The sequence below is a fragment of the Sphaeramia orbicularis genome, chromosome 21 (assembly GCF_902148855.1).
Source record: "Sphaeramia orbicularis chromosome 21, fSphaOr1.1, whole genome shotgun sequence".
Classification (NCBI taxonomy): Eukaryota; Metazoa; Chordata; class Actinopteri; order Kurtiformes; family Apogonidae; genus Sphaeramia; species Sphaeramia orbicularis.
Window position 1 is genome coordinate 20,240,370 of NC_043977.1, and position 25,913 is coordinate 20,266,282.

Below are 25,913 nucleotides of genomic sequence, written 5' to 3' on the forward strand. Positions count from 1 at the left end.
CTCTGACAGGCGCCTCAATAGACCTGAATAATACGCTGCCACAGGACATGTTGCACATTGAGGAAGGAGAATGGCTGGTATTGTTTGTGGATGGGAAATCCTTTCATCATGTTATCATTAAATGCTGCTGAAGGCTCACTGGGGTCTGATAAAGGCATTCAGGGAGATGTAGGAGGTGTCTAGCTAAGGGAGATGTAAACACCAGGAGGAAATAGCCATTCTTACACACTAACCTTTACAATGAAGTTTAACTATGTGCAGTTAAAACACTGGAAGGTGACTCTTAACTCCTACTGATGCAATTTTAGTGTAAGTATTGAAAACACAAAAAAATGATGAAAAATGTATGTGGTCACAGTGGATAATAAAGCCAAAATATCCTCTTAGTGGCTTGCAAAAAAGCTATTACAAGGAACTGGGGAAAGACAGAACCACCAACAAAGGACCAATGGATCACAATTATTAAAGGAATATAAACGATGAAAAAAACAACTCACAAACTGTGACTATAAGAAGGACAAATGGACAAAAAATGGAAAAAATGGACTGATTACAGAACCCGGAATGGTGGAAGGACTGAATAATGTGAATGTAGTGTCATGTAGTGTACCCAAGCAAGGTTTGTTTGTTCGTTTTTTCGTTGTTTTTGGTGACTATGTGTTTATAAAATTTCAATAATTCATAACTTAAGTGAAAAAAAAAATAAAGCCAAAATATCACAGTTATTGGAGCTGCTATGTTGCTTCTGTGCCTCAGTAGAGTCCCATCTTACAATCTCAACCCTCTAAAAACGTGTGATTATCCGTTGTATGATGCTGAAAGCTCACTGGGGTCTGATAAAGGCATTCTGGGAGATGTAGGAGGTGTAAAGGAGCTAAGGGAGATGTAAACACCAGGAGGAAATACCCACTCTTCATTATAAAGGTTAGTGTGTGAGTTTAACTATGTGCAGTTAAAACACTGGAAGGTGACTCTTAACGCCTACTGATGCAATTTTAGTGTAAGTGTTGATAACACAAAGAAATGATGAAAATGGAATTGGTCACAATGGATAATAAAGCAAAAATATCTTCTTAGTGGTTTGCAAAAAGCTATTACAAGGAACCAGGGAAAGACAGAACCACCAACAAAGGACCAATGGATCACAATGACTGAAGGAATATATACAAATGGAAAAAAACATAACTCACAAACTATGACTACAAGAAGCACAAATAGAGAAAAAAAATCGACTGATTACAGAACCCGGAATGGTGGAAGGACTGAATAATGTGAATGTAGTGTCATGTAGTGTACCCAAGCAAGGTTTGTTTGTTTGTTTTTTGTTGTTTTTGGTGACTATGTGTTTATAAAATTTCAATAATTCATAATTTAAGTGGAAAAAAAAACAAAACAAAACATCAAAATATCACAGTTATTGGAGCTGCTATGTTACTTCTGTGCCTCAGCAGAGTTGCGTCTCACAATCTCAACTCTCTAAAAACATGTGATTATCCGTTGTATGATGCTGAAAGCTCACTGGGGTCTGACAGAGGCATTCTGGGAGATGTAGGAGGTGTCTAGCTAAGGGAGATGTAAACACCAGGAGGAAATACCCACTCTTCATTATAAAGGTTAGTGTGTAAGTTTAACTACAGGGGTTGGACAAAATAATGGAAACACCTTCACCTCAAGATGATAATGCCCCAATCCATACAGCTAGAATTGTTAAAGAATGGCATGAGGAACATTCTAATGAAGTTGAGCATCTCGTATGGCCGGCACAGTCCCCAGACCTCAACATTATTGAGCATTTATGGTCAGTTTTAGAGATTCAAGTAAGACGTCGATTTCCACCGCCATCGTCTCTAAAAGAGTTGGAGGGTATTCTAACTGAAGAATGGCTTACAATTCCTTTGGAAACAATTCACAAGTTGTATGAATCAATACCTCGGAGAATTGAGGCTGTAATTGCCGCAAAAGGCGGACCTACACCATATTAAATTATATTTTGTTGATTTTTTAAGGTGTTTCCATTATTTTGTCCAACCCCTGTATGTGCAGTTAAAACACTGGAAGGTGACTCTTAACGCCTACTGATGCAATTTTAGTGTAAGTGTTGAAAACACAAAGAAATGAAGAAAAATGTATCTGGTCACAGTGGATAATAAAGCCACAATATCCTCTTAGTGGCTTGCAAAAAAGCTATTACAAGGAACTGGGGAAAGACAGAACCACCAACAAAGGACCAATGGATCACAATTATTAAAGGTATATACAATGGGAAAAAATAACTCACAAACTGCGATTACAAGAAGGGACAAAAAATGGAAAAAATGGACTGATCAAAGAACCCGGAATGGTGGAAGGACTGAATAATGTGAATGTAGTGTTGCGTAGTGTACAAGGTTTGTTTGTTCGTTTTTTGTTGTTTTTGGTGACTGTGTTTATAAAATTTCAGTTAAAACTTAAGGGAAAAAAAAAAGCCGTAATGTCACAGTTATTGGAGCTGCTATGTTGCTTCTGTGCCTCAGTAGAGTCACATCTCACAATCTCAACTCTAAAAACGTGTGATTATCCGTCGTCAAGGGTGTGTAAATGGTGTCAAGAGGAGGTGAAGAAGTCTTGCTTCAGGCCACTTGAATTACTAAAGTAATTGTGGAATTTTCGCTCGATGATGCTAGGAAAAAAAAAAAGAAAAATCACTCAGAGGCTTTAATGCATAGTAGGGCTGGATCTAGCAGATAGGGAACGTGATATAATAGACTCGTGAGGCATTTATAGGAAAAAAACAAAAGTTCATGGGGTTAATAAGAAAAAGGGAGCACAGGCATTTCTTTTCTGTGAAGTCAGAGATTCTTTCTGCAGAGGAGGGAACACAGTGGAGGAGGTATAAGGATCTCCAAGTCAGCTGCTCCCACTTCTGATCTCCATCTTGCATACCTCCTCTGCTCTGCACTGGGCCTATGGCAAGCCGACAGCAACACAGTCTGCTTTAATACGAGAAACCGTCTGTCTAAATAATGCAGCATGTTGCCCATCCATCTCACATTGTCTTTCAGGTAGCATTCCACATCACTCTGTCCAAAAAATTTCACCCCACTGTCACCTCCCAGAGAGTAAGAAAATATCTGTTTAAATACTTCATTGTGGGAAAATTCATCAGTCAAAAATTTAGATGAATGACCACAACCTTGTCATTTTAATATCAAGCTCATATCAAAGCGTCAGTAGCAGCTGAGTCATTAACAACCCCCTCAGTGGGAATTTTTTTTTTGTGTATATTAGCCAAAGTCAGCTGTCTCTGTGCAGACTGAGCAGCAGGTATTCTAAAAGCAACACACCAGGTCAAAGCAGCATCAATGTGAATGAAAACAATTATTATAGCAGATTGTAATCATGCCTCGCTACAGCTGCTACACCCATTTGGCTGGTGGATACGGTCCACTCGCGCTTCCGCTGCTCTTTGTGTGTAAATCTGACCGACAAAAGGGCTGCAGCCCAAGCAAAAACACAAGTTTCAGGTTTCAGCCAAGGGGATGGACTGACCTAGCATCATGTGAAACTCCTTTCCTGCTTCCTGTTTCATGCCTCCGGAGGCTGTTCCACATTTACAGCTGCTTTTAAATCTACTGTTTAGTCTAGTCTCTGAAGTGAAGAATGCATCCCTGTGTGCACAAAAAGAAACCTTAATGCTTGTCAAGGACCACTTCAGAGCTTTTCATGTTCATCTTAACCCTTTATAAGGCAAGTGACTATTTTTGGTCATTTATGCACACATTGTTTGGTACCATGAAGTAATGGTACTAACATAAGTAATGATGTTCAGAGGGATAATATGTAGGTTGACAGGTGTCTGGATCAGCACTTATGTTGTTATAATGTTCTAAAAGTGATGTTCGAATGTTCTAAAAAGAAAAAAATGCTCCTTTCACAGTATGTGTTTTTCTTGTATTTTTTTTTATAAACAGGCCTACTTCTTGGATATTTTTTTTTTGCGCCACTTACAGGCAAGGAACCAAATATGGTAACTTCATTGACCTTGATTTTCTACATGACAATAAAAAATTTTGGAAAAATTTCACAAAAGTCATAAAGTGTTGTTATGTCCTCCAATAACACACTAAGGTTGAAATCCAGGATTTCAGAGTATTTCTATGAGTGAACTATAAAGGGTTAATGTGGTACTTGCATGTCCACATGTAAATAAAAAGTGTGAAAGATAAGGTGACACAAATCACAGCTTTTCCAAAATAAGTGTCACATTTTATTTTCTCTCTGAAATTGAATGTGATTGTCTGAAATTGGAATAACCATTATTTATTTAAAATGCAGCAGATGCAGTCTGAGTTTGCCAAATCAAGCATATCTCTATGTTAATGTTTTCATACTAAATTCCCTATTTGCTTTTCAGGGAACAGTGTTTGTTAATGTGCTGGAAAGGTTCAAGATTCAAGATTCATGATTTTTATTTGTCACATGTAGATGTACAGGTACACTCACAGTGGAATGGAATTGCAACAAACACCCCCATGCAAACTGTGCACGGTGTGATAGAGAAATTGGTATTGGGCTCAAAATCTCAGGAAAACTGAACATGTCCTTTAAAACATGACTTTCTGAACTTTATTTTTGCTGCTGCTCTGTGTCCAAGAAGTGAAAAACCCAATGTGATATCATGCCTCACGTAAATAAACATGCCACTTTTAATTGGTGTGTTATCTGTGCACATTATAAGCTTTCCATGTCAGTGTCCACGCTGTTATTAGCCCCCTGTCCAACCTGAACTGATGCGTCAAATACCATGCACTGAGGGTTAGGGTTAGGGTTAGGGGTTAGGGCAGTGTTTTTCAACCTTGGGGTCAGGACCTCATATGGGGTCACCTGGAATTCAAATGGGGTCACCTGATATTTCTAGTACTTGATAAAAAAAAACAAAACAAAAAACGTACTAATAAAAATACATGGCGAGTTGAGAGAGACAATCACAATCCATAAAAGACATGACAAACTCTGAAGTTGAAAATGAAGCACTGTGGTACTGTTTATCTTTCAAATGTTCATTGTGGCTGGTTTAAGATGCTGCAGCTCTTTCATAATTCATAGTTTGAGTTATTGTTTGTTCAGTATTAATATGCAGCCTTGTAAATACAAGCTGGACTGACTGCACATATCCTGACCAAGGAAAATAAAATTCCCACTTTGTGCTTTTCTGCCTCCATCCATAATAATATACATTACATAGTTTAAATGTTATCTAAAATTTACATTTATTTGCAACATAATATAGCAAACTATAACATGATCCAAAATAAATTAATTTTAGCAAAAAAAAAAAAAGTCTCCATTTTGAATGTCAGGGGTCGCCAGAAATTTGTGATGTTAAAATGGCGTCACGAGCCAAAAAAGGTTGGAAACCACTGGATTAGGCTTATGTGAACTGGAGATCTCGCCGTTAATTGACACATGATCAAATGGTGTTGAATAACAAGAGAAAGTTCGAAAATGCATAGGTATAGCACGCCTAGGGATGCAACGATATGAAAATTTCATATCACGGTTATTGTGACCAAAATTATCACAGTTATTATTATCGCGGTATTGTTGAAATTGTGATCAAAATGTTCAAAAAGTACTTATACACACACTAAAATAATTTAACCAAATTGTATTTTGAAAAAAAAAATAAAATAAAATAAAATAAAATAATTGGCACAATGCACTTTCTCTTGGCAGAAACATTTTCCAGTACTTTTGATTTTGCCTTTATATACTATATGAACAAATGTTTACTATACCCATGTTTGGTATCTTTTTTTTTTAGCACAACTTCATTTATATCATCTACATATTATTTTTTTCACTTTAACCTACTATATCAACACAAAAGGATAAAAAACACAAAAAAATATATAAAATCCGATTCGAAAAATGTATATAGTTTATTGCATAAATAACACAAAGATGCTTAACGAACCTTTTCAAAGACTTTAAAAGTGAATATTTGTTCCAAATGTTAGGTATATACAATTAAAATTGTAATAAATTCAAACTATACTCAGATATTTGACATAAAAGCAGATCTTTACATAGGTGTTTTCTCCAGAAAAGTGCGGTAATCAAACACGGTTATCACGATAATTGGAATTTTAACGGTAATACTAACCGTTGGCAATTTTACTGCGGTTTATCGTTAAACCGGTAAACGTTACATCCCTAAGCACGCCAAATGCACTAAGAACTGGCATGATATACAACACCATTTCATGAGATCAGTCTGGAAAAACCAGCAGTTAGAGCAGTCACAGAGCTTGTGGATCCAAAACATGTACAATCAATCAAAAAGTATGCCTTCAGGCTTGTGCTGACAGTGTATTGATCTGTAAGTGAAAAGTGAAGTCTTATATGATTCAGCAAAAGTTAAAGGTAGTTTCTAGATCAATCTATCAATACAGCGCGTTATCCAATAGACCTCTTTATTCTCCTTTCCAAATAGATTCAACAACAGCTGCGTGGTTTTGACAGATGAAGCTGCTAAGGAAGTCTGACACAAAAAAATCAGGCTGACTTGCATCTGTAAGAGAAATACAGCGCAAAGAATTAGAGATGACAGAGTACGAGCAGACTGACAACGCTGATCAGGACTCATTAGACTTAGTTAGATGTTGTTAATCACTAATTTATTGCAATGTGTGGCAATTGTAATCAGTTTGTAGGGGATAAAAAAGGAGGAAAAAAACACTCAGACCAGGTGGTTGCATTGCTGCTGAGAGCAAAAGCCTTCATCAGACATATTGGCAGTGACACTAAACATAGCTAATTACTGTAATGAGAGGCTTGGACTGATGTTGTCACCAGCTGGGAACACTGCCTTCACCTACATTTAACTGCAGTTTCCCCCATTTTCTGAGCCAAAGGTATTGGACAAAGCTCCAGCTGCAAGAAAGAGTAAGCTTCAGGAAAAAAAAAAAAAAAGCGATTTTCCAGAATGAGAAAAACAACAGTATGGGCTGAGATATTTTGAAGGCGTTAAGTTTGCAGCAGCACGTAGTGTAAGAAACAAGAGATGTCACAAGTAATAGCCTCACACTGCTCCAGAGGTAAGATAATGGAAATAATTTCTGTTTGAAAATATAAATGCTGAGACTACTCTTACTAGACAGTGACCTTTCATACTTGTTTGCATGAAAACCCATTAAAAATGTAATTAAAAAGGCAGCCTAGCAAGGTTCCCTGTGGTGAATGCACAATTATGAGCTTCAGAGCGGGTTTATACTCATAGGCACGTTCAAAATGAAAAACGCAACGAGATAAACAACATTTTGCTCTTTAACATCCAACATTGTTATGCATCACCAGCAGCCCAGGGTGTGAGCCGAGCCGAGCATGCAGAGGCACGACGCTATACTTTTCTCACTAGGTGCCCTGGTTCTGCCTGATTCAGCAGTCTAAGTTGGTGTGCTCTGCTCTCACAGTGAAGCATGACTGTCCTGCAAGGGGAACCTGAGTAACTGAGGAAAGAGACGTGAAGGTGAGGAGCCTCATTATGATGCGGCTGCTCCTTTTGTTCTGTGAGCCGGAGTTAAATAATAAGTAAAAACTGCTCATTTTGCAGCACATTTTCAGTGTCGGAGCTGGATATTTCAAAAGCCAACAACAGGAGTGAGTCTAAATGTTTACAAATGATGTAACACCGGACAGGCTTTGCTGTGACACAAATCTCAGCTGCGTCTCATGATAAACACTGGAAAGAATTCATCATTTTTGTGCCACATCAGATATTTCAAATCACTTGCCTCGTCCTGGATAGGCCCAGACATCTAAATCCAATGATTACACGGCAAAGATTACAATGTGACTTTCTGCAGTTGCACAGTATAAGCTCTGAGTGACTGGTGCAAACTGGACGGTGATTGTGTTTTACACTGATCTGAGGATTTTCAGGGGGGGGGAAACGGCCGGGGATGGGATAAATTAGAGCAGCACAAAGAGACGGACATGCTGTCAGGTTCAGTCACGGGTATCGTGATTCTGTGGTAGCGTTGAAGTGTCAGGTTGAGAAAGGTTTGAACAGAGACAAAGGGTGAGAGTAACATGGGGTTGTGAAAATGCCACTGACTCTTCTCAAACAAACAAAAAAAGAAAAAGAAAAATGTGTTTTGTGTTTGAGAGTTGCTGCAGCCATCCACTCTGTTCCAGTACAGTCCATTTGAAGCGTATAATTACAAAAAAATTACTTAGTTATTCCATTTTTGCTCATTTTTCTCCAGACTGCAAGGAGTATGTGTGAGCCAGATGGCAGTATTTTATGTTTTTGCTGTTCACTATCTCAGAACAAGCTAAAAACTGATAATGTGTTAATTACAGATCTGTCTAAACTCTCCATCTGCAGTCATGAATGCTTTAAAATTAACAAACAAAACAATTTAAAACACCAAATAACATTAAAACAGCCAGGTACTGTAATGTTTTTAACAAAGCGCTTTGTGTTGTAAGTAATTAGCAAATCTGAGAGGCACTATTTTCAGCTGTGGAATAACACATTGGTTACTCTAGTGAGTATTTACAGCAACAGGGTGGTGTGTGTGTGGGAATGACTCAAAATAGACTAGAGTACGATGTTCATCTTAATGAAAATAATGTGTTCTTAATAGTTCTTGGGCAATAATGGAGACAATTAGGCTTTGGGGTTGACAAAAATGCACTGTGGTGAGGTTACTTATGGTTTATTCTGCTGGTTTTTGATGATAATGAAAGTTTAAAGCAGAAATGAAAGTGATGATTCAAGTGTGGGATGTCTCAAGGATTTCCAGCGATGGAAATGATGACAGTGGATTTAATGGTGTGTCATTAATTTGTGTAGACAACTTTGGATTTTTGTGTCTACACCTTTACCCAGGTTGTCCATTAGATGACACAAGCTTTCATACATGTACATTGATAAATAGGCACGGACAAAGCATATAAACAAGCCTATGTTTAATTTTTCCTGTTTTTACTTTCAAAAGACTAGGCTCCAGTTTTCATCTGGATACCTGATACCACACGTTTTTTTGGGGGTTTTTTGCATTTTGACACTGCACACTTTAACCCTTTCATGCATGAATTATGAGAACCTTAGTTGAGTTTTTGGGTTTTTTTGAGTATTTTTATTCCTCCTTAGGCATGATAAAAACAATACAATTGAGTTGTGTTTTTTTTCCCCAAAGATTTACAAAAATGCCCATGCTACACCATGCATTATATTCTTGAAGCAAAGAAACAAGTATTTAAAACCCAATATCAGAAAATTACATGAAAACAATGAAATAAAGACATGTTTAATGCTGCTAATCTGATGTTTTCTCACATTTTAACATATTCTAATACTAGTTATTACTCACTTCATGGAGATAAGATGCAAAAAAAAAAAACTTAAAAAAAAACAACAACTGTTAATTACAGTCTAACAATTAATTGATTGACACTCAAACATGTTAGTGCAGATCAGGTTTATCAAGACCAGCAAAGTTACAGTAATGGTATGAATGTCAGTGTTTGGAATGATGCATAAGCGTCCACAGGGTTGGCTGATATGAAACTAAAACAACAAAATCTAAAAAATATAATATACATATAAAATATACATAAAATAAAGTATACAAGAGAACAGCTGTAGAATAACTGTCCACTGGAGTAACCATTATGCATGAAAGGTGTCATGTCTGCTCCCAGACTGTGTCTGTCTTTTCTGTTTTCTCTGTCATTTCCTGTTTTATTTTGTTAAGTTTCCCTCTTGTGTCATGTCTGGTGTTTTTACTTCCCCTCCTTGATTGTTTCACCTGCTCCTGATTACCTGACTCCTCCCTGATTATCTCCACCTGTGTCCAATTGTCTTCCCGCCCTCTTGTGTATTTAAACCCTGTGTTTTCCCCTGTTCCTTTGCCAGTTTGTGTTCTACCTTTGTGTGCTCACTTACCAGCGTTTTTGGATACCTGTCAGTCTGTCTGCCCGTTCTTGACCCGTTTTGCCTTCCGACCACCGATCCTGCCTGTTCCTTGTCTGCCTGCTCGTCTGGTTCTGACCTGGTTCGTACTTCGACTTCTGATTCTGCCTATTCCCTGATTACCTCAGCCTCCAACGTGTTACCTTGTGTTTCGACCCTCGCCTGGACCCTGACCGTGAGTAGCCTTTCCCTCATGTCCCGTTGCCTCCTGAATTGCCCTCCTGTGTATGACCTGGCTTGTTTTTTGACTATCCTCTGTTTTGCCCTAGTCGGGGTGTTGACGGGAATCCTCCGGCTCGGCCGTGCTGACCATCCATATTCCCCGTTCACAGCCCGGACGAAGAGTCCAGAATCACACGCCTTCACAGACGTGTTAACTATTTTGTGCTGTGTTTTTACTACTGTGATTGTGTTTAATAAACACTCTCAGTTGGTCATCTGCATTCTGGTCTTGCATTTGGGTTCAGCCTTCGTACTAGTCCCATTACAAAAGGGTTAAACAACACATTAAGACTGATGGACAAAGACATAAAAATGTGACTGCATTTTCCTGTCATTGGATTTACCACAGTCTACCAAGAGCCAAAACAACAGAAGCAAAAGGACCAGCGGTGAGCACTGAAAACATTAAACTCAAACGTTAATCTCCATATTCTGCTGCCTCCGCTGCTTATTATACACATCAAATATCCAAACAGGGGCGTTTACTGTAGAGCTTGACCCTGATTAAGGATAAATGTGACTCTCATTTAGGAAATAATGAAGGAATAAAACATGGAGATAATTTCATTCTGCAACCAGCCTCTCATATATTATTTAACCCCTTCATGCACACTGGTCACTACAGTGGACAGCTATTCTACATCTGTTCTCTTGTATATTCATGGATTTTATTGTTTTAGTTCCATATCAACCAACACAGTGGACGCTTATGCATCATCCCATACACTGCAATTCATACCATTACTGTAACTTTGCTGTTCTAGATAAATCTGATCTGCACTAACATGTTTGAGTGGAAATCAATTGCTTGTTGATATTAGACTGTAATTAACAGTTTTTCTTAAACAAAAAGGGATTTTTTTTTTTTTTGCATCTTCTCTCCATAAAGTGAGTAATAACTAATATTAGAGTATGTTAAAATGTGACAAAACATCAGATTAGCAGCACTAAAAAAAATGTATTTCATAGTTTCACACAGTATATCAGTGAATACATGTTTCTTTGCTTCAAAAATTAAATGCATGGTGTCCAGCTGAGTGGACATTTTTACACCCCCATGAAAAATAGGTCCATAAAAAACATTCAATCACACTGTTTTTTTTATACCAAAAGAAGAATAAAAACACTCAGGAGAAAAAAAAAAAAAAAGATTAAGGTTCTTATAATTCATGCATGAAAGGGTTAATATAGGCGTATATCAACATTAATTTAATAATAATAATAATTATTATTATTATTATTTTAAAAAGGCTGGATAACTGCATTATTATAGTGATGCATCTGAATTGACATTATGTTCTCCAAATGGCATCATGCAGACTGTGAGGTGTATTTGTGTTGAAGCAGAGTATTGTAGAACAAACTTACAGTGACACCAGCCCAAGTGGCAGCACCAGTGCAGCTTGAAGCACTTCCCGTGGCTGTGCGTAGCGCAAATGGAGAGTCCATCACAAGGCAGGAAGTCTGGTCTGCCCGCGCAGCTTTTGGCCAAAGCCTGCGCCTCGTCCAACTTCTCACTCTTCGGACACTTGTGTGCTCCCGAGGTGGCCATGCCAACATCTCCCGAATCCAAAAAAAGACGCGCACAGCCTCGTCTGAGTAAACTATAACAAAAAAAACAAAAAACCCTCCCCTTTATGAACCGACCGAGCCGAGGTTTACGGTCCACGCAGCCCAGAAAGGAAGAGGCGTAAAACGGGATCTGGATGCGAAAACACGGAGCAGCTGGAGCTCAAGCTCACACAAAATATCAAAACATATCCTGGAAAAGTAGAGGGGTGTTAATTAGCGATGTGGAATGTCATATTTCGAGCCTCCCGTGGTCGTGATCGTCACATCTCTCCATCCACCCCTCGCGCTTGGGAAGCTCCTCTGCGCGCTGGTGACGCGCGTACGGAACAACGGCGCGCATCTGAACTTCATCACACAACGGGAGGAGTCCACAAACACACAAAGCCAGCTGCTCTGTCTGCGCACTTCACACACACACATCAAAACCTCTCATCAAGAACTTCAACACAAAGCTTTTACAACAACCAGGACAGAAATACAACCAATTCTCCACATTTACCCCCATGGAAGCTTATTCTGTCACACTAAGAATTAACTAACATGATTCTCACAAGTCGTGCATCAGAGAAAACACTGAAAGAAAAGCTCAGAAATGATGTGGGAAGCAGACAAAATGGAGCATATTACAGTGTAATCCAGCTGCTCAGGCTGAGTCTCCACTAGGTGGCAACCCCAACATCTGCTCGTCATGAGGAGTGTGATTTACTTGGGAATGAGCCAGTGATTAATATGAAAGCATTTACAGCTGCGTCTCCCTCAGTTCTCCTCAATCCCAGCAGCAGTGAAAAATAAAAAAACCAAAACAAAAAAAAATTAAAACCAAGAAGCACAACAGTTTTCATCATTTCTCCTCCAGAGGAGAATGTTTGTTTCCCAGATGAAGCAAATCATATGAAATAAATGAAATGCTTACCTGGGTATAAAAATAAAGATACGGCCTATCACACACATTACACAAAGATGCACAATGTTTTTACTGATGCATTCAAGATGTTTATTTTTACATTTTGTACTTACATTTATTAAGCATACATACAGACATTTGTCATCACAGGGGCTGTTTAGGTGAGTCAGTAATTCAGCAAAAGTATAAAAGCGGACTCAACACCTGAAACATCCTTTACATGATTTACATGCAGAACTGCTAACTAGTACTGGTAGTTCTGAGATTGCCTAAAGGCTTAATTTTGTCTTTGGTTTAGTTTTATTTATTTCTTTTTATTAACAAACATCTTGATTATAGAAGAAGAAAAAGTAGGATGAAAAAATGCATGACATATGATTAGAAAACCATTGTGAATGAAAGGTTTGGTTAGATTCAGGAAACAAAACTGATTTTATCTGCACAATTTCATTTTACTCAATTATGCATTGCTCACTGTAGTTAGTTTTTTTTTTTTTTTTACATTTATATAATAATTGTATTTCTGTTCACAAAATTCCTTCTTCATATTATTGTTTGTTAATGTTTGAAATCTCAGTGTTGGCTCAATAGTTCATGGACATTCAGAAATGTTAGAATAAATAATCACAGAAAGAACTTCAGCCTCATTAAATCCCCAAATTATCACATAAACTTAATCAGAATTCAATTTGAAAAGCATCATTTCAATGCAGTTAATTTACATTCATTTAAAGTATTAATGTTTAGTGTTAGATGATTAAAGCTTCAGGTCTACATGTTAAAGCTGGCTGTGGACTTTCCTGATGACCTCCCTCCACTTTTGGATGGGGGGGCTGCCGCTGGCCACCAGCCTCCTGAGCAGGCTGCAGGGCTGCAGGTAGGGCACATCAGGGTGAACCTGGTGGAAGTGCTCCAGCCTCTCCAGGACGTTTGCCAACCCCACCATGCCAGCGTAGAACATGGGACCTCCACGGTATCTGGGCCAGCCGTAGCCAAATACGTAGATGGCGTCGATGTCCTCAGGTCCTGCAGCGATCCCGTCCTCCAGGATGCGGAAACCCTCATTGATCAGCGCATAGAGGCAGCGCTCCAAAACCTCCTGGTGGTCTATGTGGCGTACACCCAGACCATGTCGGGCTCTGTACTGCTCCAGGAAGTTGTGCAGCCAAGGGTCAGGCTTTGCCACCCGACTGCCGGGTTTGTCATACTGGTACCAGCCCCGGCCTGCTTTCTGACCGAAGCGACCCTGCTCACAGAGGAGGTCCCCCAGAGGACTGTACCTGCGGCCCTGACGGATCCTAGCAGACCGTCCTGATGTGGCATCAGGGTCCACCAGCCCATCTGCCTTCCTGACCCTCCAGCCGACGTCAAGCCCAGAGAGGTCGGACATTCTGAAGACACCCATGGCAAAACCAAACTCCTCCAGAGCTTGATCCACTAACTCAGGCGTGGCCCCCTCTTCCAGCAGGAAAAAGGCTTGTTCCATGTACGGCTTCAGCATCCGGTTCCCCACGAAGCCCCGGCAGTTGCCCACAGCCACACTGACTTTGCCCATTTTCTTGCCCAGCTGCATAGCAGTGGCCACAGCTTGAGGGGAAGACCGAGGTCCATACACCACCTCCAGAAGCTTCATGACATGGGCTGGGGCAAAGAAGTGCATCCCAACCACCAGCTCAGGGCTGGGGGTTTGAGAGGCCAGGTGGTCAACGTCTAGTGAAGAGGTGTTGGTGCACAGCAACGTACCTGGTTTACAAACAGCAGACAACTGCTGAAAGACCTTCTTCTTCAAGTCCATGTCCTCAAACACTGCTTCTATGACCAGGTCTGCCTCTGCTACAGCCTGGATGTTATGGCTGTAACTGACCAAACCAAGTGCAGGGGCCACTCCTCGTCTCTTAGCACCTCGCTCCAACATGCCCGACACTGCCTGCTTTGCATCCATTAGCTGCTTCTCTTGGGTCTCCACAGCGACCACAGATAACCCTGCCTGAGCCAGGGCCACTGCTATGCCTCTCCCCATAGTGCCAAGACCTTTAAAAAGGACAGAAATATACACAGTGACTACAGGCATATGTCTTCAGAACCACCTCTGACAGTTTAAGAGGATAAGTACATACTGGCTGTGCTGTGAGCTAAACCTTATTTTCAGCATTCTAGTGTGTCTGCCACCGGATGAGCACATGACATTTAAAGTAGCTGTCAATGTTTTAGCTCAGTCAGCATGTAGAAGGCTGGAATCTGGACTGAACACCACTAAAATATCATGGTTCTGGTGTTTCATTGGACACACAGGTTGTAACACTGTGCACTATAGAGTAAAATATGCAAAGAAAGCCACCAAACACCAAACATAAATGAACCATACTTAAGCTTTGAAATATCTGTCATTCATTTTCTAGAACAGTTTATTTTGAAATTTTTAAGATAAGGAAAAAAACGTTGCTCATGTATAGAAAAAAAACAAACAGTCTATTTATAGTTTAAAGAAAAACATAGAAACATATTCTTATATAAATGACTATAGTGTAGAATCCAGATGTAAAATAATATTCAAAGAACAACAAGCATCCTTATGACAAGAGTTACACTCAAGAACATTTCATCAGCTATAGTGACAGGTTTTATCTAATGATTTAATGCTATTTCAGATGATGACAGACTTTGTTTGTTGTGTGAAATGGGTGAAATTGGGAGTGAGGTTCATTTTTTTGTTTTACTATCCTGTCGACAAGGACATAAAATGCCCTCCATTTATATCGATTCCTTTTGGCTTGAGGATTATAAAGAATTCGACATGTGCTTCAGGAAGGCAATTTTTTTGTAATGAATTTTAGTTGCCAAGCCTGGAAGAGAAGGTAGAGCATTTTATTTATAACCAGGCTGCAAGGAATCAGTGAATTTGAAAAGAATGGTGACTGAATGTTTTCACCACTTCAGCTGTGTTTACGATGTCTGTCTTGATGAAATAATCCAAAACTATAAGTCACGTCAATGTTAACAATATTCAATAATTTACATTTTTAAAACAGTGTGTTGGTCTGCACAAACCACAAAATACAGTATGAGCTGAACAAAAACTGTTTTCAAATGAAAAGTGCACAATGCAAGCCGTAAGCAGCATGGCAACATAAAGTTTTTCCAAAGCATGCATTTTTAAATGTACAAGCTGCTGAGCTCCCATATCCAGACTGTCATAGATCCAATCCTCCCTGCAGGGGAGGAGAGAGTTCATCCATTTAAAGTCAGCTGATCTACACATGGGGGCTTAGTTTCCATAGGAAACATGAATTTGGAGATGCTACACAAACAGCTTGGTAGGTCAATGTGCTTATCTACTGTACGTTTATTAAATGTTCAGACAAATTAAAATTAAAAGCCCAAAGCTCTTACCAATAACCGCTGCTTTACTGATGGGCCTGGGCTTGCTCGTGTCCCAGCGAGCTCCACTGGGCATGCTCCACCTGCTAACAGCTCTCTGAGCAAAGAAACAGTACTGGAGAGCACGGGCCTGGCCTGAAGTGAACAGAGTGGCCATAAGTTCTTGTTCTCGCTTCATGCCCTGAGTGTAGGGCAGAGTGGCAGCTGCCCGTACCGCCTGGACGCACGTGACCGGTGCGATGGCTCCACGGGCACTTTGACGCACCCTCTGCATCGCCACATCAAACACGGCGTCCAGGTCTGAGACGGGTGGACACGGGAAGGTGCTTATACGGCGGGACTCTAGAGACCGTCCTGAAAAGTAAACATAGAAGACAGAAGATTTATGGTTTTGTGACTTTTTGAAAACAGATCTAACTTCCAACTAAATCAAAAATTTTCTGTAAAGCAAGTGTGCATAATTTGATTTTTCTAAACTGAAATGTGCTTCCAGCGGTACCACTTTTTTTTCCTACTTTGTCAGGCGGCATTCTGTCTGAGTATAATTGGTTTTCCAGCACACTCATCCACTCAACCACTAGATATCCTAGTAGCTACTAAGAGCACAATGATTTGACAGCCCATTTCCAAGATAATCGAAGTGACTCTGTCAGAGCTCTGCTACAGTTCACCTTGAATTATACCAATCTGAAGTGAAATGAAAAGCAACAATTTAGTTCTGGCCAAAATAGTTGGTAAATTCCTGACTGGGAGGACAAGGGGAAAGAAACTGAATCTTGTGATGCTAAGACCAGTAAACCACAGTACAATACAGGAGCAATTCTCCAGTTAAAACCACATGGAGCTGTACACCTGTATGGTACATATGATGATATATCTTGTGACGACAGAAAAGGGTCCATCCTATTCATTTTTTACTCCACCGTGTCTTTACAGCAATTTGTTTTCATCATTTGTATGGCATTATGAGTTCAACCACATGACACATACAGGCAGCAAGTACAACACAAATAAAAATGGAAGAGAGTGAACTAATGTGAACAGGAGAAGGACTCCAAATAACCAAAACAAAACAAGGACCTTGTACCTAAAAGATCTATTTCTGTCACGGATATGATTTGGGACTGAAAACAACATGAAAAACTGTCACACTAGAAATTGTGCAAGCTGCAGACTCAAACACCACAAATTCCTTTTATCTCTGTAAGAATCACCTGTTTTCATTTGTTTTTTGTTTACAACTTGAGGAGACGTGTTCACATGTGGTCCTGTTGAGTTTTTTGGTATTTATACTTGCACTGTTTCACACCGAATTGAAACAGATCTTCTAAATGAATAAAGAAAATAACTTTTTTTAAGTGTAAAACTCAAAAAGTTAAAGTAAAATACACAGGCCTTTTCGTGTAGTTATTTTATAGAAAGAATTTATTTGCTGAATTGACAGAAAATAGATTATATTATGGAATGTATCATAATACAATTACCTACATAACAGGAATATGAGATTTTAATCATATTGCATTCAAAGTTTAGACAACCATTAGGCATGCTGTTTTCCCAGGATCATGTTATCCTTGTACTTAAAGGGAAAAATAACATATGATGATATGTTATGGACACTGACTGAAAAAGAAGACAAAAAAAAGGGGGGAAAATGACTGAAGGGTGTCAAATTTCTAAACGTGTATCGTAAATACATCCCTCTTATCCTTATCCTCATCCTCAGAGGGAAACTAAAGCTTCTTTAGGTGGAATAATCACTCACAGATAAGAATAAATTCCTTCGCTTCAAAAAGAAACCAGGTCACAAATTAGATTCATGTGTTTATTCACATGCATTTTCTCTACATTCTTTCATGTACATCTATACTTCAGGTTCCTGTTTCATTGGTATTATTATTTGTACTTATTGAGTTTATGAATGATGTATATTTGCCTGCAGCACAATAGAGGAGTGAGCTAAACCGGATATCTTTTTTTAAGGTTTAGTTATGTCATGTTAATTTAAAACTGTGAACATTTACACCATATGTTGATGATAAAATCTTAAAAAACAAGCATTTTATTGCAGCAAATAGCACAAACCTGCACTTATATGTATGTATTTAAGTGTTCAGACATCAGCTGGAGAGGAAGGCTCACTTAGTGGATCTGTGGTGATTTCAGTTGAACACCCCTGGTCTACAGTAATTTAAGTTGGAGAAGAATGAGAGTAAAGATGAAGGTAACTCTGCAAAACCTTGTTAAAAGCATCTTAATTCCCTTCCCTGTCCTCTCTGGTGTGATTACATGAGACAGTAGTCAGAATCCTTCACAACTCCACTGAATTACACTCAGCTGTGGGTCTAGGCCAGAAAATGGGTCACCATGGCAAAGCTTAAAGGGACAGCAGCAGCATTTGATCTGAGGTCCTCCCTTAGTCAAGTAACAAACAACTCTGTCTAACACAATCAAGTCACAATCGATAAATCAAGGCTACAAAAAAGAAAGATGGTGGTAATTTCAGGCCAAGTGTGGTTAAATATGCATTCTGTCCACACACCAGTTTTAATGAGATGCTGAGAGGCAGTGCAATGTGATCCCAATGTACTTTAGCGGGGCATTATTGCAGCGGTTAATCTGTAAATGGTTGAGCTTTGTCAATGGATTTGCAGCACAGCAAGTAAGAAGGCCTGGTTGTCCTGACAGATGTAGTGGCCAGATGTTGTAACAACCGGGGTAAAAAGTTAATCTTGTCACCAGCAAGAACGTGTTGAGTGCATGTGTGTGTGTGTGTGGTTGTACACACGTGCATGAAGTAAAAAAAGACATAAACGGCCTTCTGCCTCTACATACACCCATGTGCCACATTTGCAGTGTCATTTTTGCAACTATGAATGTGACAGACTTAATCCATTGCATGAATTTCTATGCCACAAAGCCTCACATTTCTAAATTTAGCCACACATTTCCCATCCTCATTTAACACCTCTGCTAATCAACCCATGACCGGAGTATCCGTCACAATCTCCGCAGATCTCAGTTCCATCTCCTCAAATCTCCATCTTGTATGCTGTTGGCTTCTCTGCCTGACTCACTCTAAGCCTCGGCTTTACTAACAACACTCACTTTCTCACCCACTCAAAGTCATCTTGGCAGGGCTGTGTGGAAAAAAAAAAAACACTTGTAAAAAAAACCATAAGACTGCAATCATCTTTTGATTGTTAAATGTTTTACAAGCGGCCCATGAGGCTTAGTGTTGAATCAGTTGATATTCTGCACAATACAGAAGGCACAGTATCTGAGAAAAACTAACAGGTTTGAGATGCATGAGCTGTGGTCGACAACTGAACCAGATACTGCATGAAAGAGACAACTCCAAAACGCTCCTCCACAATGTACAGTCATCAACTGGGCTTTCATGTTCATGTCATGTAGAAGAATCAGAGGCTCTCGTACAACCAAGCTGTGTAGGGAATACATATCCCCCCTAATGTGTTCTCACAATGTTAACACAAAATAAATAAATAAAAATCACACAATAGAGTGGGTGGTATGTGTATGAAACTATCATCATCCTGTGTTCAAAAGGAGATGCAACGATGGTCATAAAGGATAATGGTGTATTTCTAAGAGATCAATGTTAAATCAGATTTTTCATGTACTTAACTGGTGTCTGCGTTATCATCATGTAGAAAATGTGGATGGGAAACCCTTTACACAGACTGAGAAATGTTTCTTCTAAACTGCAGGGACGTGGCACACTTTAGCAATCTATTCAGTGGGTAAATGAGTTTGATTCAAGAGTGTGGGGCAATCCTCATCTTCCTGAATTGCAGGCAAGGACCCATTATTAATATTCTAGGAAAGTTTGTCCCTTTTCGCCCTTCTGAATAATACAGCAAATGCAGTGAAGACATCAGAGCACATCTGACACAACCATGAAACATTTATGGCTTCAGTGGTAGAGGATCTGCCTGCCGTGTATTCTGCTTCCTTTGACTTCCACAACCTACATGTCGACAGTTCTTGATGTTGGACTTGCCCAAAATAACTACCCCGGGAGGAATTTCTCTGACTTCCATCAAGTTGAACTTTAAACTAGTGAAGAGTGAGTGGATGTTACTCCAGCAGGTAACTGGTGTGGACAGCCTTTGTTTCTTACCAACAACACTCAGGGCAAACTTCACAGTCGTATCCACGGTGTTGTCATCAGTAACCTGGTCCACTATTCCAAGTTTCAGTGCCTCAGCTGCACTCACATGGCGGCCTGTGGAAGGACTGACATAAGTGACCTGCAACATTATGGATCTCTACAGAAGGAATAATGAGGTGTCATCATATATTTTGCACAGACTTATCAAATCATGGAAAGAAAATGATTAATTTTATAAAATTAAAAAAAATCTTCAAAGAGAAATGAATAACACAAGCTTTGTTACTGGCGATTGTGAAGTAAAAGTAAATGCACACTGCCCTCTGCTGGTCACAGTAAGTCAGTGTTTCAATACAAGCAGGTGCACCTTTATGTGCTTTGTTTATGTGCAAACAGGGCTCTGCCAAGGTACAATTTATTTGATTATAATCATCAATATAATCTGCACCCACTGCATGTTGTACTATGTCAAGGCTCAACTCAAAACATGCCAGTGCACAAACACAACAGTGCAGAAAGAAAAAGTAAATACTTAACAGAAAGTAAGTTAATGGAAAACTATTACTTTTGCAACAATTTGCTCTGTTCTGAATTAATTTTTTACACTATCAACAGTGCAACAGCTTTACAAGGTTACCCTGGCAGTGCTACCTGTGGTGATGAGTTCTAAGGCAGCTGGGACCCCAATGAGCCTTGGCAAACGCTGGCTTCCCCCTGCAGCTGGCAGCAGACCCAGTGTCACCTCTGGAAGCCCCACTCTGGCCTAAAAGGACACAAAAGCACAGTATTTGATGAACAGACACTGGAAAGTCTGACACAGAGCTGACTTTACTGAATAAATTTGAAATTAAATAAAAACTGTGTCTCTTTCCTTTAGATGAGCACTAGACATTATCAATTACCAAAAACGTATTATTATCAATCTGACGTAAATGAGCAGGTGCTTATATTATTTACTAGAAAGAAGTCGTACATTGGAGATCAGAGCAAACCATCACTCTTGTAACATCAAAGGATAATGTCAGTCAAATTCTGATATAGCTCAACTCTAACACTAGTGAAACACTGATAGAAAGAGACAAATGGAAATCTGTCAACTGACTTTGGAATGTATGATGCGATAATGACAGCCAAGTGCCAGCTCCAGGCCTCCACCTAAAGCTGCTCCCTCTATGGCCGCCACCACCGGCTTGTTCGTAGCTTCGATAGCGTGGATCATTGGCACCAGTGGAGGTCCAGTCATGGGGGCTCCAAATTCTCTGATGTCCGCTCCTATAGCATGAATCCACATGAAGAACATCCTCAGAGGGTTAAATCAAATAGAAAGCTCAGAATATATGAGGGGTCTGATTTAATAAAAATGCTCCTATGAATACTCTTAACCAATTACCCACATGCTCTCATCTGATTCCAAGAAACTAGCCTATACCTATACCTGAGTATTACAGCACAGAGGGGTTCTATCTTACAGTAATCATTTTCATCTAAGTACATACCGCCACAAAATACTCCATTCTGTCCACAAATGACCACACACTTCACTAGTGGGTCACTGACTGCTTTCTTCACTGTGTCAACGATGCCTTGCCTCACTGCTGCACTGTATATTACAAAAGAAGGTAGGTAGGAGGTTAATTGAAACAAACTGTGATAAATATAGTCATATGAGCACTACTCTTCATATCTTGAGGGACCAGTGGGCCAACTTGAAAGTGTTTAATGCATTTAATGGGCGGCTTCCAAGTGAAAAACATGGAAGTGCATAAACCAGGGGTGTCAAACATGCCAAATATTAATTTTGTGATTTAGTGATTTATTCCAAACATGCAATGGAATTTAACATATATGCGAATAAGCAAAACATACATAATAATACAAATATCAACAATCATAACAATCTTAGAAGAACAGCACAATAGTTTCATTTACATGCCCGAAAAGGCATGGGAAGAAAGGGACAAAAATTACACTGATGATATTAACAGTCAAGGGCGTCAAACTTATTTTAGTTCAGGGGCCACATACAGCCCAATTTGATCTCAAGTGGATCAGACCAGTGAAATAATGGCAAAATAATCTGAAAATGATGACAACTCCAAATTTTTCTCTTTATTTAATTGTGAAAAAGAGTAAAATTACACGAGTACACAGAAGTATCCTTTCAAAAAAAAAAAATTGTGAATACTCTAAACCAGGGGTGTCAAACTCATTTCAGTTCAGGGGCCACATTCAGCCTAATATAATATAAAGTGGGCCGAACCAGTAAAATAATATAAATAACAGGATAAAAATGTATAAATAAGGTCAACTCCAAAGTATTCTCTGTTTTTGAGTAAAAAAACAAAACAAAAGTCAAATTCCGTAATGAAAATGTTTACATCTATGAACTGTACTCGAACATAACATGAACTAAAAAGAACCTGAAAATTCTAAAGAAAAATAAGTGCAATTTTAACAATAATCTGCCTAAGTTTATCATTTACACATGTACATTATATCTTACATATCACAGTGGATCTACAAATGCAAGCATTTAACTCTTTCCCCACCAGAGCATTTTCCAGTGAGTTGGTAGCCAGCGCCAGCCTTTTTGGTCATTTTCACTAATCTTTGGAGGCTCACTGAAATTGTTGTGTTAGGAGTATGTGAACACTGAATACATCAAAAGAAAGAACAGAACTTCAACTTTTAAACACAAAAAACGATTTTATTCTATCTTCATTCGTTCGTGAGATATGAATATTTGAATATTGGTCATTTTCAGGAAAAAAATGAATTTAGAGCAAAAAACTGAGAAAATTGAATTTTTTTCGAAGACATTGATTTTCAAGATAAAACTGATTTCCTATTTACATTTTTGACTCTTTCTTCTTTACCAACAGTAACACTGTATTCAAAATCACAAAATAAAATAATTATAACAACAATAATAATAACAAACAGCTCTAAGATATCCCATCATTCCACAAAATGTTAGTGGAATCCACACCAAACTTTAGACCAAACATCTTCTAAAGCACCAGGTTCCTTCTAAACTTTACACTTTGAGATACATCAGTTATAAGTAACAACATATTAGTTTAGCTTTTTGATATCAACACTTCAATAGTCCTCATTTTCAAGAAAAAAAGAAACAAATGCACTAAATACTGTAGATTTCTAGCCTTTGCTTGGCTGCACCACATCCTCCTGTTGGACCACCTGCTGTGTTTGATCTGTAAATAATTATATGGACATGGACTTTGCATGAATATATGTATTTATTTATTTATTTCATACAAAAGCTAAATCAAACAGTGTCTTACCTCTGTCCCCACTGACATTATGGAGCTGAACCACATCTTTGTCCTCAGTCTGAATCTGAACTCACTCTAACAGATGAACACTAGCTGTCCTTTATCTTGTCCCACGTCTGGTTGTCTGTCTTCTCCTTGAATGTCCCCTAGAAATGTCTCTTCTCTCTTCCTCCTGTCTGTCATTTTTTCTGTGTCGCTCCGTGACCCCCCCCCCCCCATCTCCGTGTCGGACCTGAGCCGCTCCGTGTTTCCCGTGTTCCGTGTCCGTCTCCCTCACCTTCTATTTCTCCGTTCCTGTCTCTAAATGGTTCTTCTGTAGCTCCATCACATATTGAACTATCGGACTCTGTCTCCATAATCATCTTTAAGGCTTCTGAAACTGCGCGCGGTTCCTGCACAGTCTGCATTTCCTCATTCACAGTGACTGCCGCTGGATGCGTTGCCATGGGATACGGAGACTCCAGTGCGAGAACGTTAAACCCGGTCCTTCATTTTTCCGAAAAAAACTGCTTAATTGTTTGTTTTTGGACTAAGGAAAGTATTTCACATGATCCGCAACACCTCCAACTATAGCATAACAGTGAAAACACGGATTGACAGAAAATCTCGTCATTGGCAGGGAAAGAGTTAACAACAGGTAGAATATTATTAAAATTCTACATACTTCTCTTAAGGCATTTCAGGTTGTTCATATTTGCTCTGGTTGTTGGTAAAAGGACTAGCCTAAATGTAAACATTTTTGTATAATTTGACTTTTTTTTTTTTTTTTTTTTTTTTTTTACAGTAAAACAAAGAGGAAAATTTGTGTTTTTCATTATTTATAGGTTATTATGATAGTATTTTACTGGTCTGACTCACTTTAGGTTAAATTGACCGAAAATGATTTTTATATCCTTGATTGTTAATATATTCAGTATAATTTTTTGCATTTCACACATTCATCCCACGGGCCGGATTGGACCCTTAGGCGGGTCGGTTTTGGCCCCCGGGCCGCATGTTTGACACCTGTACTCTAAACAATGAACGACCTGAAATTTCTTAAGGAAAATAAGTGGAATTTTAACTATATTATGCCTGTTACTAAATGTTTTGTGCCCTTGTAGATCCACTGTGATCTGTAAGTTGTAATGCACATGTGTAAATGAGAAGCTGAGGCATAATATGGTTAAAATTGCACTTTTTCTTTTTTGACTAAAACCATATGAAACCTTTTTTAGTTATTATCTACTACAGGTTATTATGCTGTTATTTTACTGGTGTTTTACTGGCTCTCTTGAGGTAAAATAATTTTGATACCCCTGGTAAAACCAAAGAAAAAATGTCCACATTCACATAAAAGAGAGAAGAGACTGGTGGTGGAGTGTGACATATTGTGAAGTCAATTAAAGTCATTTCTTTAGTGAAAAGAAAACTGCGTAGTTTCCGTGTGAGACAGACAAAATATTCAAACAATGATCAACTTATAGTGGAACTTAACAAGATGGCAAGATGCAATAACTGGACAAGTGACCCTGTACAAAGGATATTTCCTTGCTCGTCATCTTACATGCATTTTATGCACATTGAGCCAAAGTATTTAGAAGCGTGCAAAACAAAACAGTTTCACTATATTCTTATTCTTTTTGAAATCACAAAAGACATTAATGCAGTAGCTTATACATCTTCGCATAACTTAGAAACGTTTGTAAATAAGAACATTGCGATGAAAAAGCTAAGTTTTGCTGCAAAGTTTGGACTTAGTCTCACCTGAGTGCATTAACAGGAGGATTTTGAAGGGTGATCAAGCCAACAGACCCCGAAACACGAGTTAACTGAGCCATGCTGTCGCTCAAACACTGCGCACTTCTTTTTTTGTTGCAGACTGTACTTTGTCACTTCTGAACTCCAGCTGGCAGGACCTTTATCACATATTTACTCCCTACGAAGAGCCAAACAATCTTCTTCGTCGAATGTATTTGCTGCAGGCTGGGAGGCTAATGTTGCCCTCCACTGGAATGGAGTGGATTGGAGTAAAAAAAAAAAAAAAAAAGAAAGAAAAAAAGAAAAACAGTTAAAACCGTCTTCTCCACCAATGTATCAATATTCCTAAAAGTAAGCAACAACTTCCCTGTAAATTATGTAATAGCTTCTAGCAATTTTTTTTCTTCATTCTCATGTTTTCAAATGGTGGTTAACCTTTAACCATTACCGCCCCCTACCGGTCAGGAGCTTTTTAAAAAAACTCAGTCCTGATATTTATATTTATTTTCTTCTGTTAAAAACATGTTATTTCAGAGGCTACTACTGTTAAATATCAAAAACAGTACATAAATATATATATTAATTTATTTTATTTTATTTATTTTTTTGCTGTAATCGCTGCGGTCCTTGATTCCGGATGTGACGTCACTGCAGCGGTTGACAGTCGGTTTTTGGTGAGTGTTGACACCACGGAGGAGAAGC

General features: G+C 38.9%; 2 protein-coding genes across 3 annotated transcripts in view; both read right to left on the reverse strand.

The window, feature by feature from the left end:
* zgc:162707 (UPF0524 protein C3orf70 homolog B) overlaps nucleotides 1–12,354 on the reverse strand; it is a 29,492-nt gene extending 17,138 nt beyond the window's left edge. The window contains exon 1 of the mRNA XM_030124947.1: nucleotides 11,555–12,354. Coding sequence (XP_029980807.1) covers nucleotides 11,555–11,738 — 184 coding nt within the window. The 5' untranslated portion in view covers nucleotides 11,739–12,354. The remainder of the gene's footprint in view (nucleotides 1–11,554) is intronic.
* A 722-nt stretch (nucleotides 12,355–13,076) lies between these two features.
* Nucleotides 13,077–25,520, reverse strand: ehhadh (enoyl-CoA, hydratase/3-hydroxyacyl CoA dehydrogenase). 2 transcript variants are annotated; one of them, XM_030124459.1, is made up of 7 exons: nucleotides 25,218–25,520; nucleotides 21,672–21,770; nucleotides 21,278–21,447; nucleotides 20,827–20,938; nucleotides 20,185–20,289; nucleotides 16,053–16,394; nucleotides 13,077–14,693 (listed from the first exon to the last, which is right to left on the reverse strand). In XM_030124459.1, the coding sequence occupies exons 1-7, from the start codon at nucleotides 25,225–25,227 to the stop codon at nucleotides 13,441–13,443; spliced, it is 2,091 nt and encodes a 696-aa protein (XP_029980319.1). In that variant the 5' UTR covers nucleotides 25,228–25,520; the 3' UTR covers nucleotides 13,077–13,440. The 2 variants fall into 2 exon arrangements, with proteins under 2 accessions (XP_029980319.1, XP_029980318.1); XM_030124458.1 differs by having other exon boundaries at nucleotides 21,672–21,775.
* Between the last annotated feature and the right edge of the window lie 393 nt (nucleotides 25,521–25,913).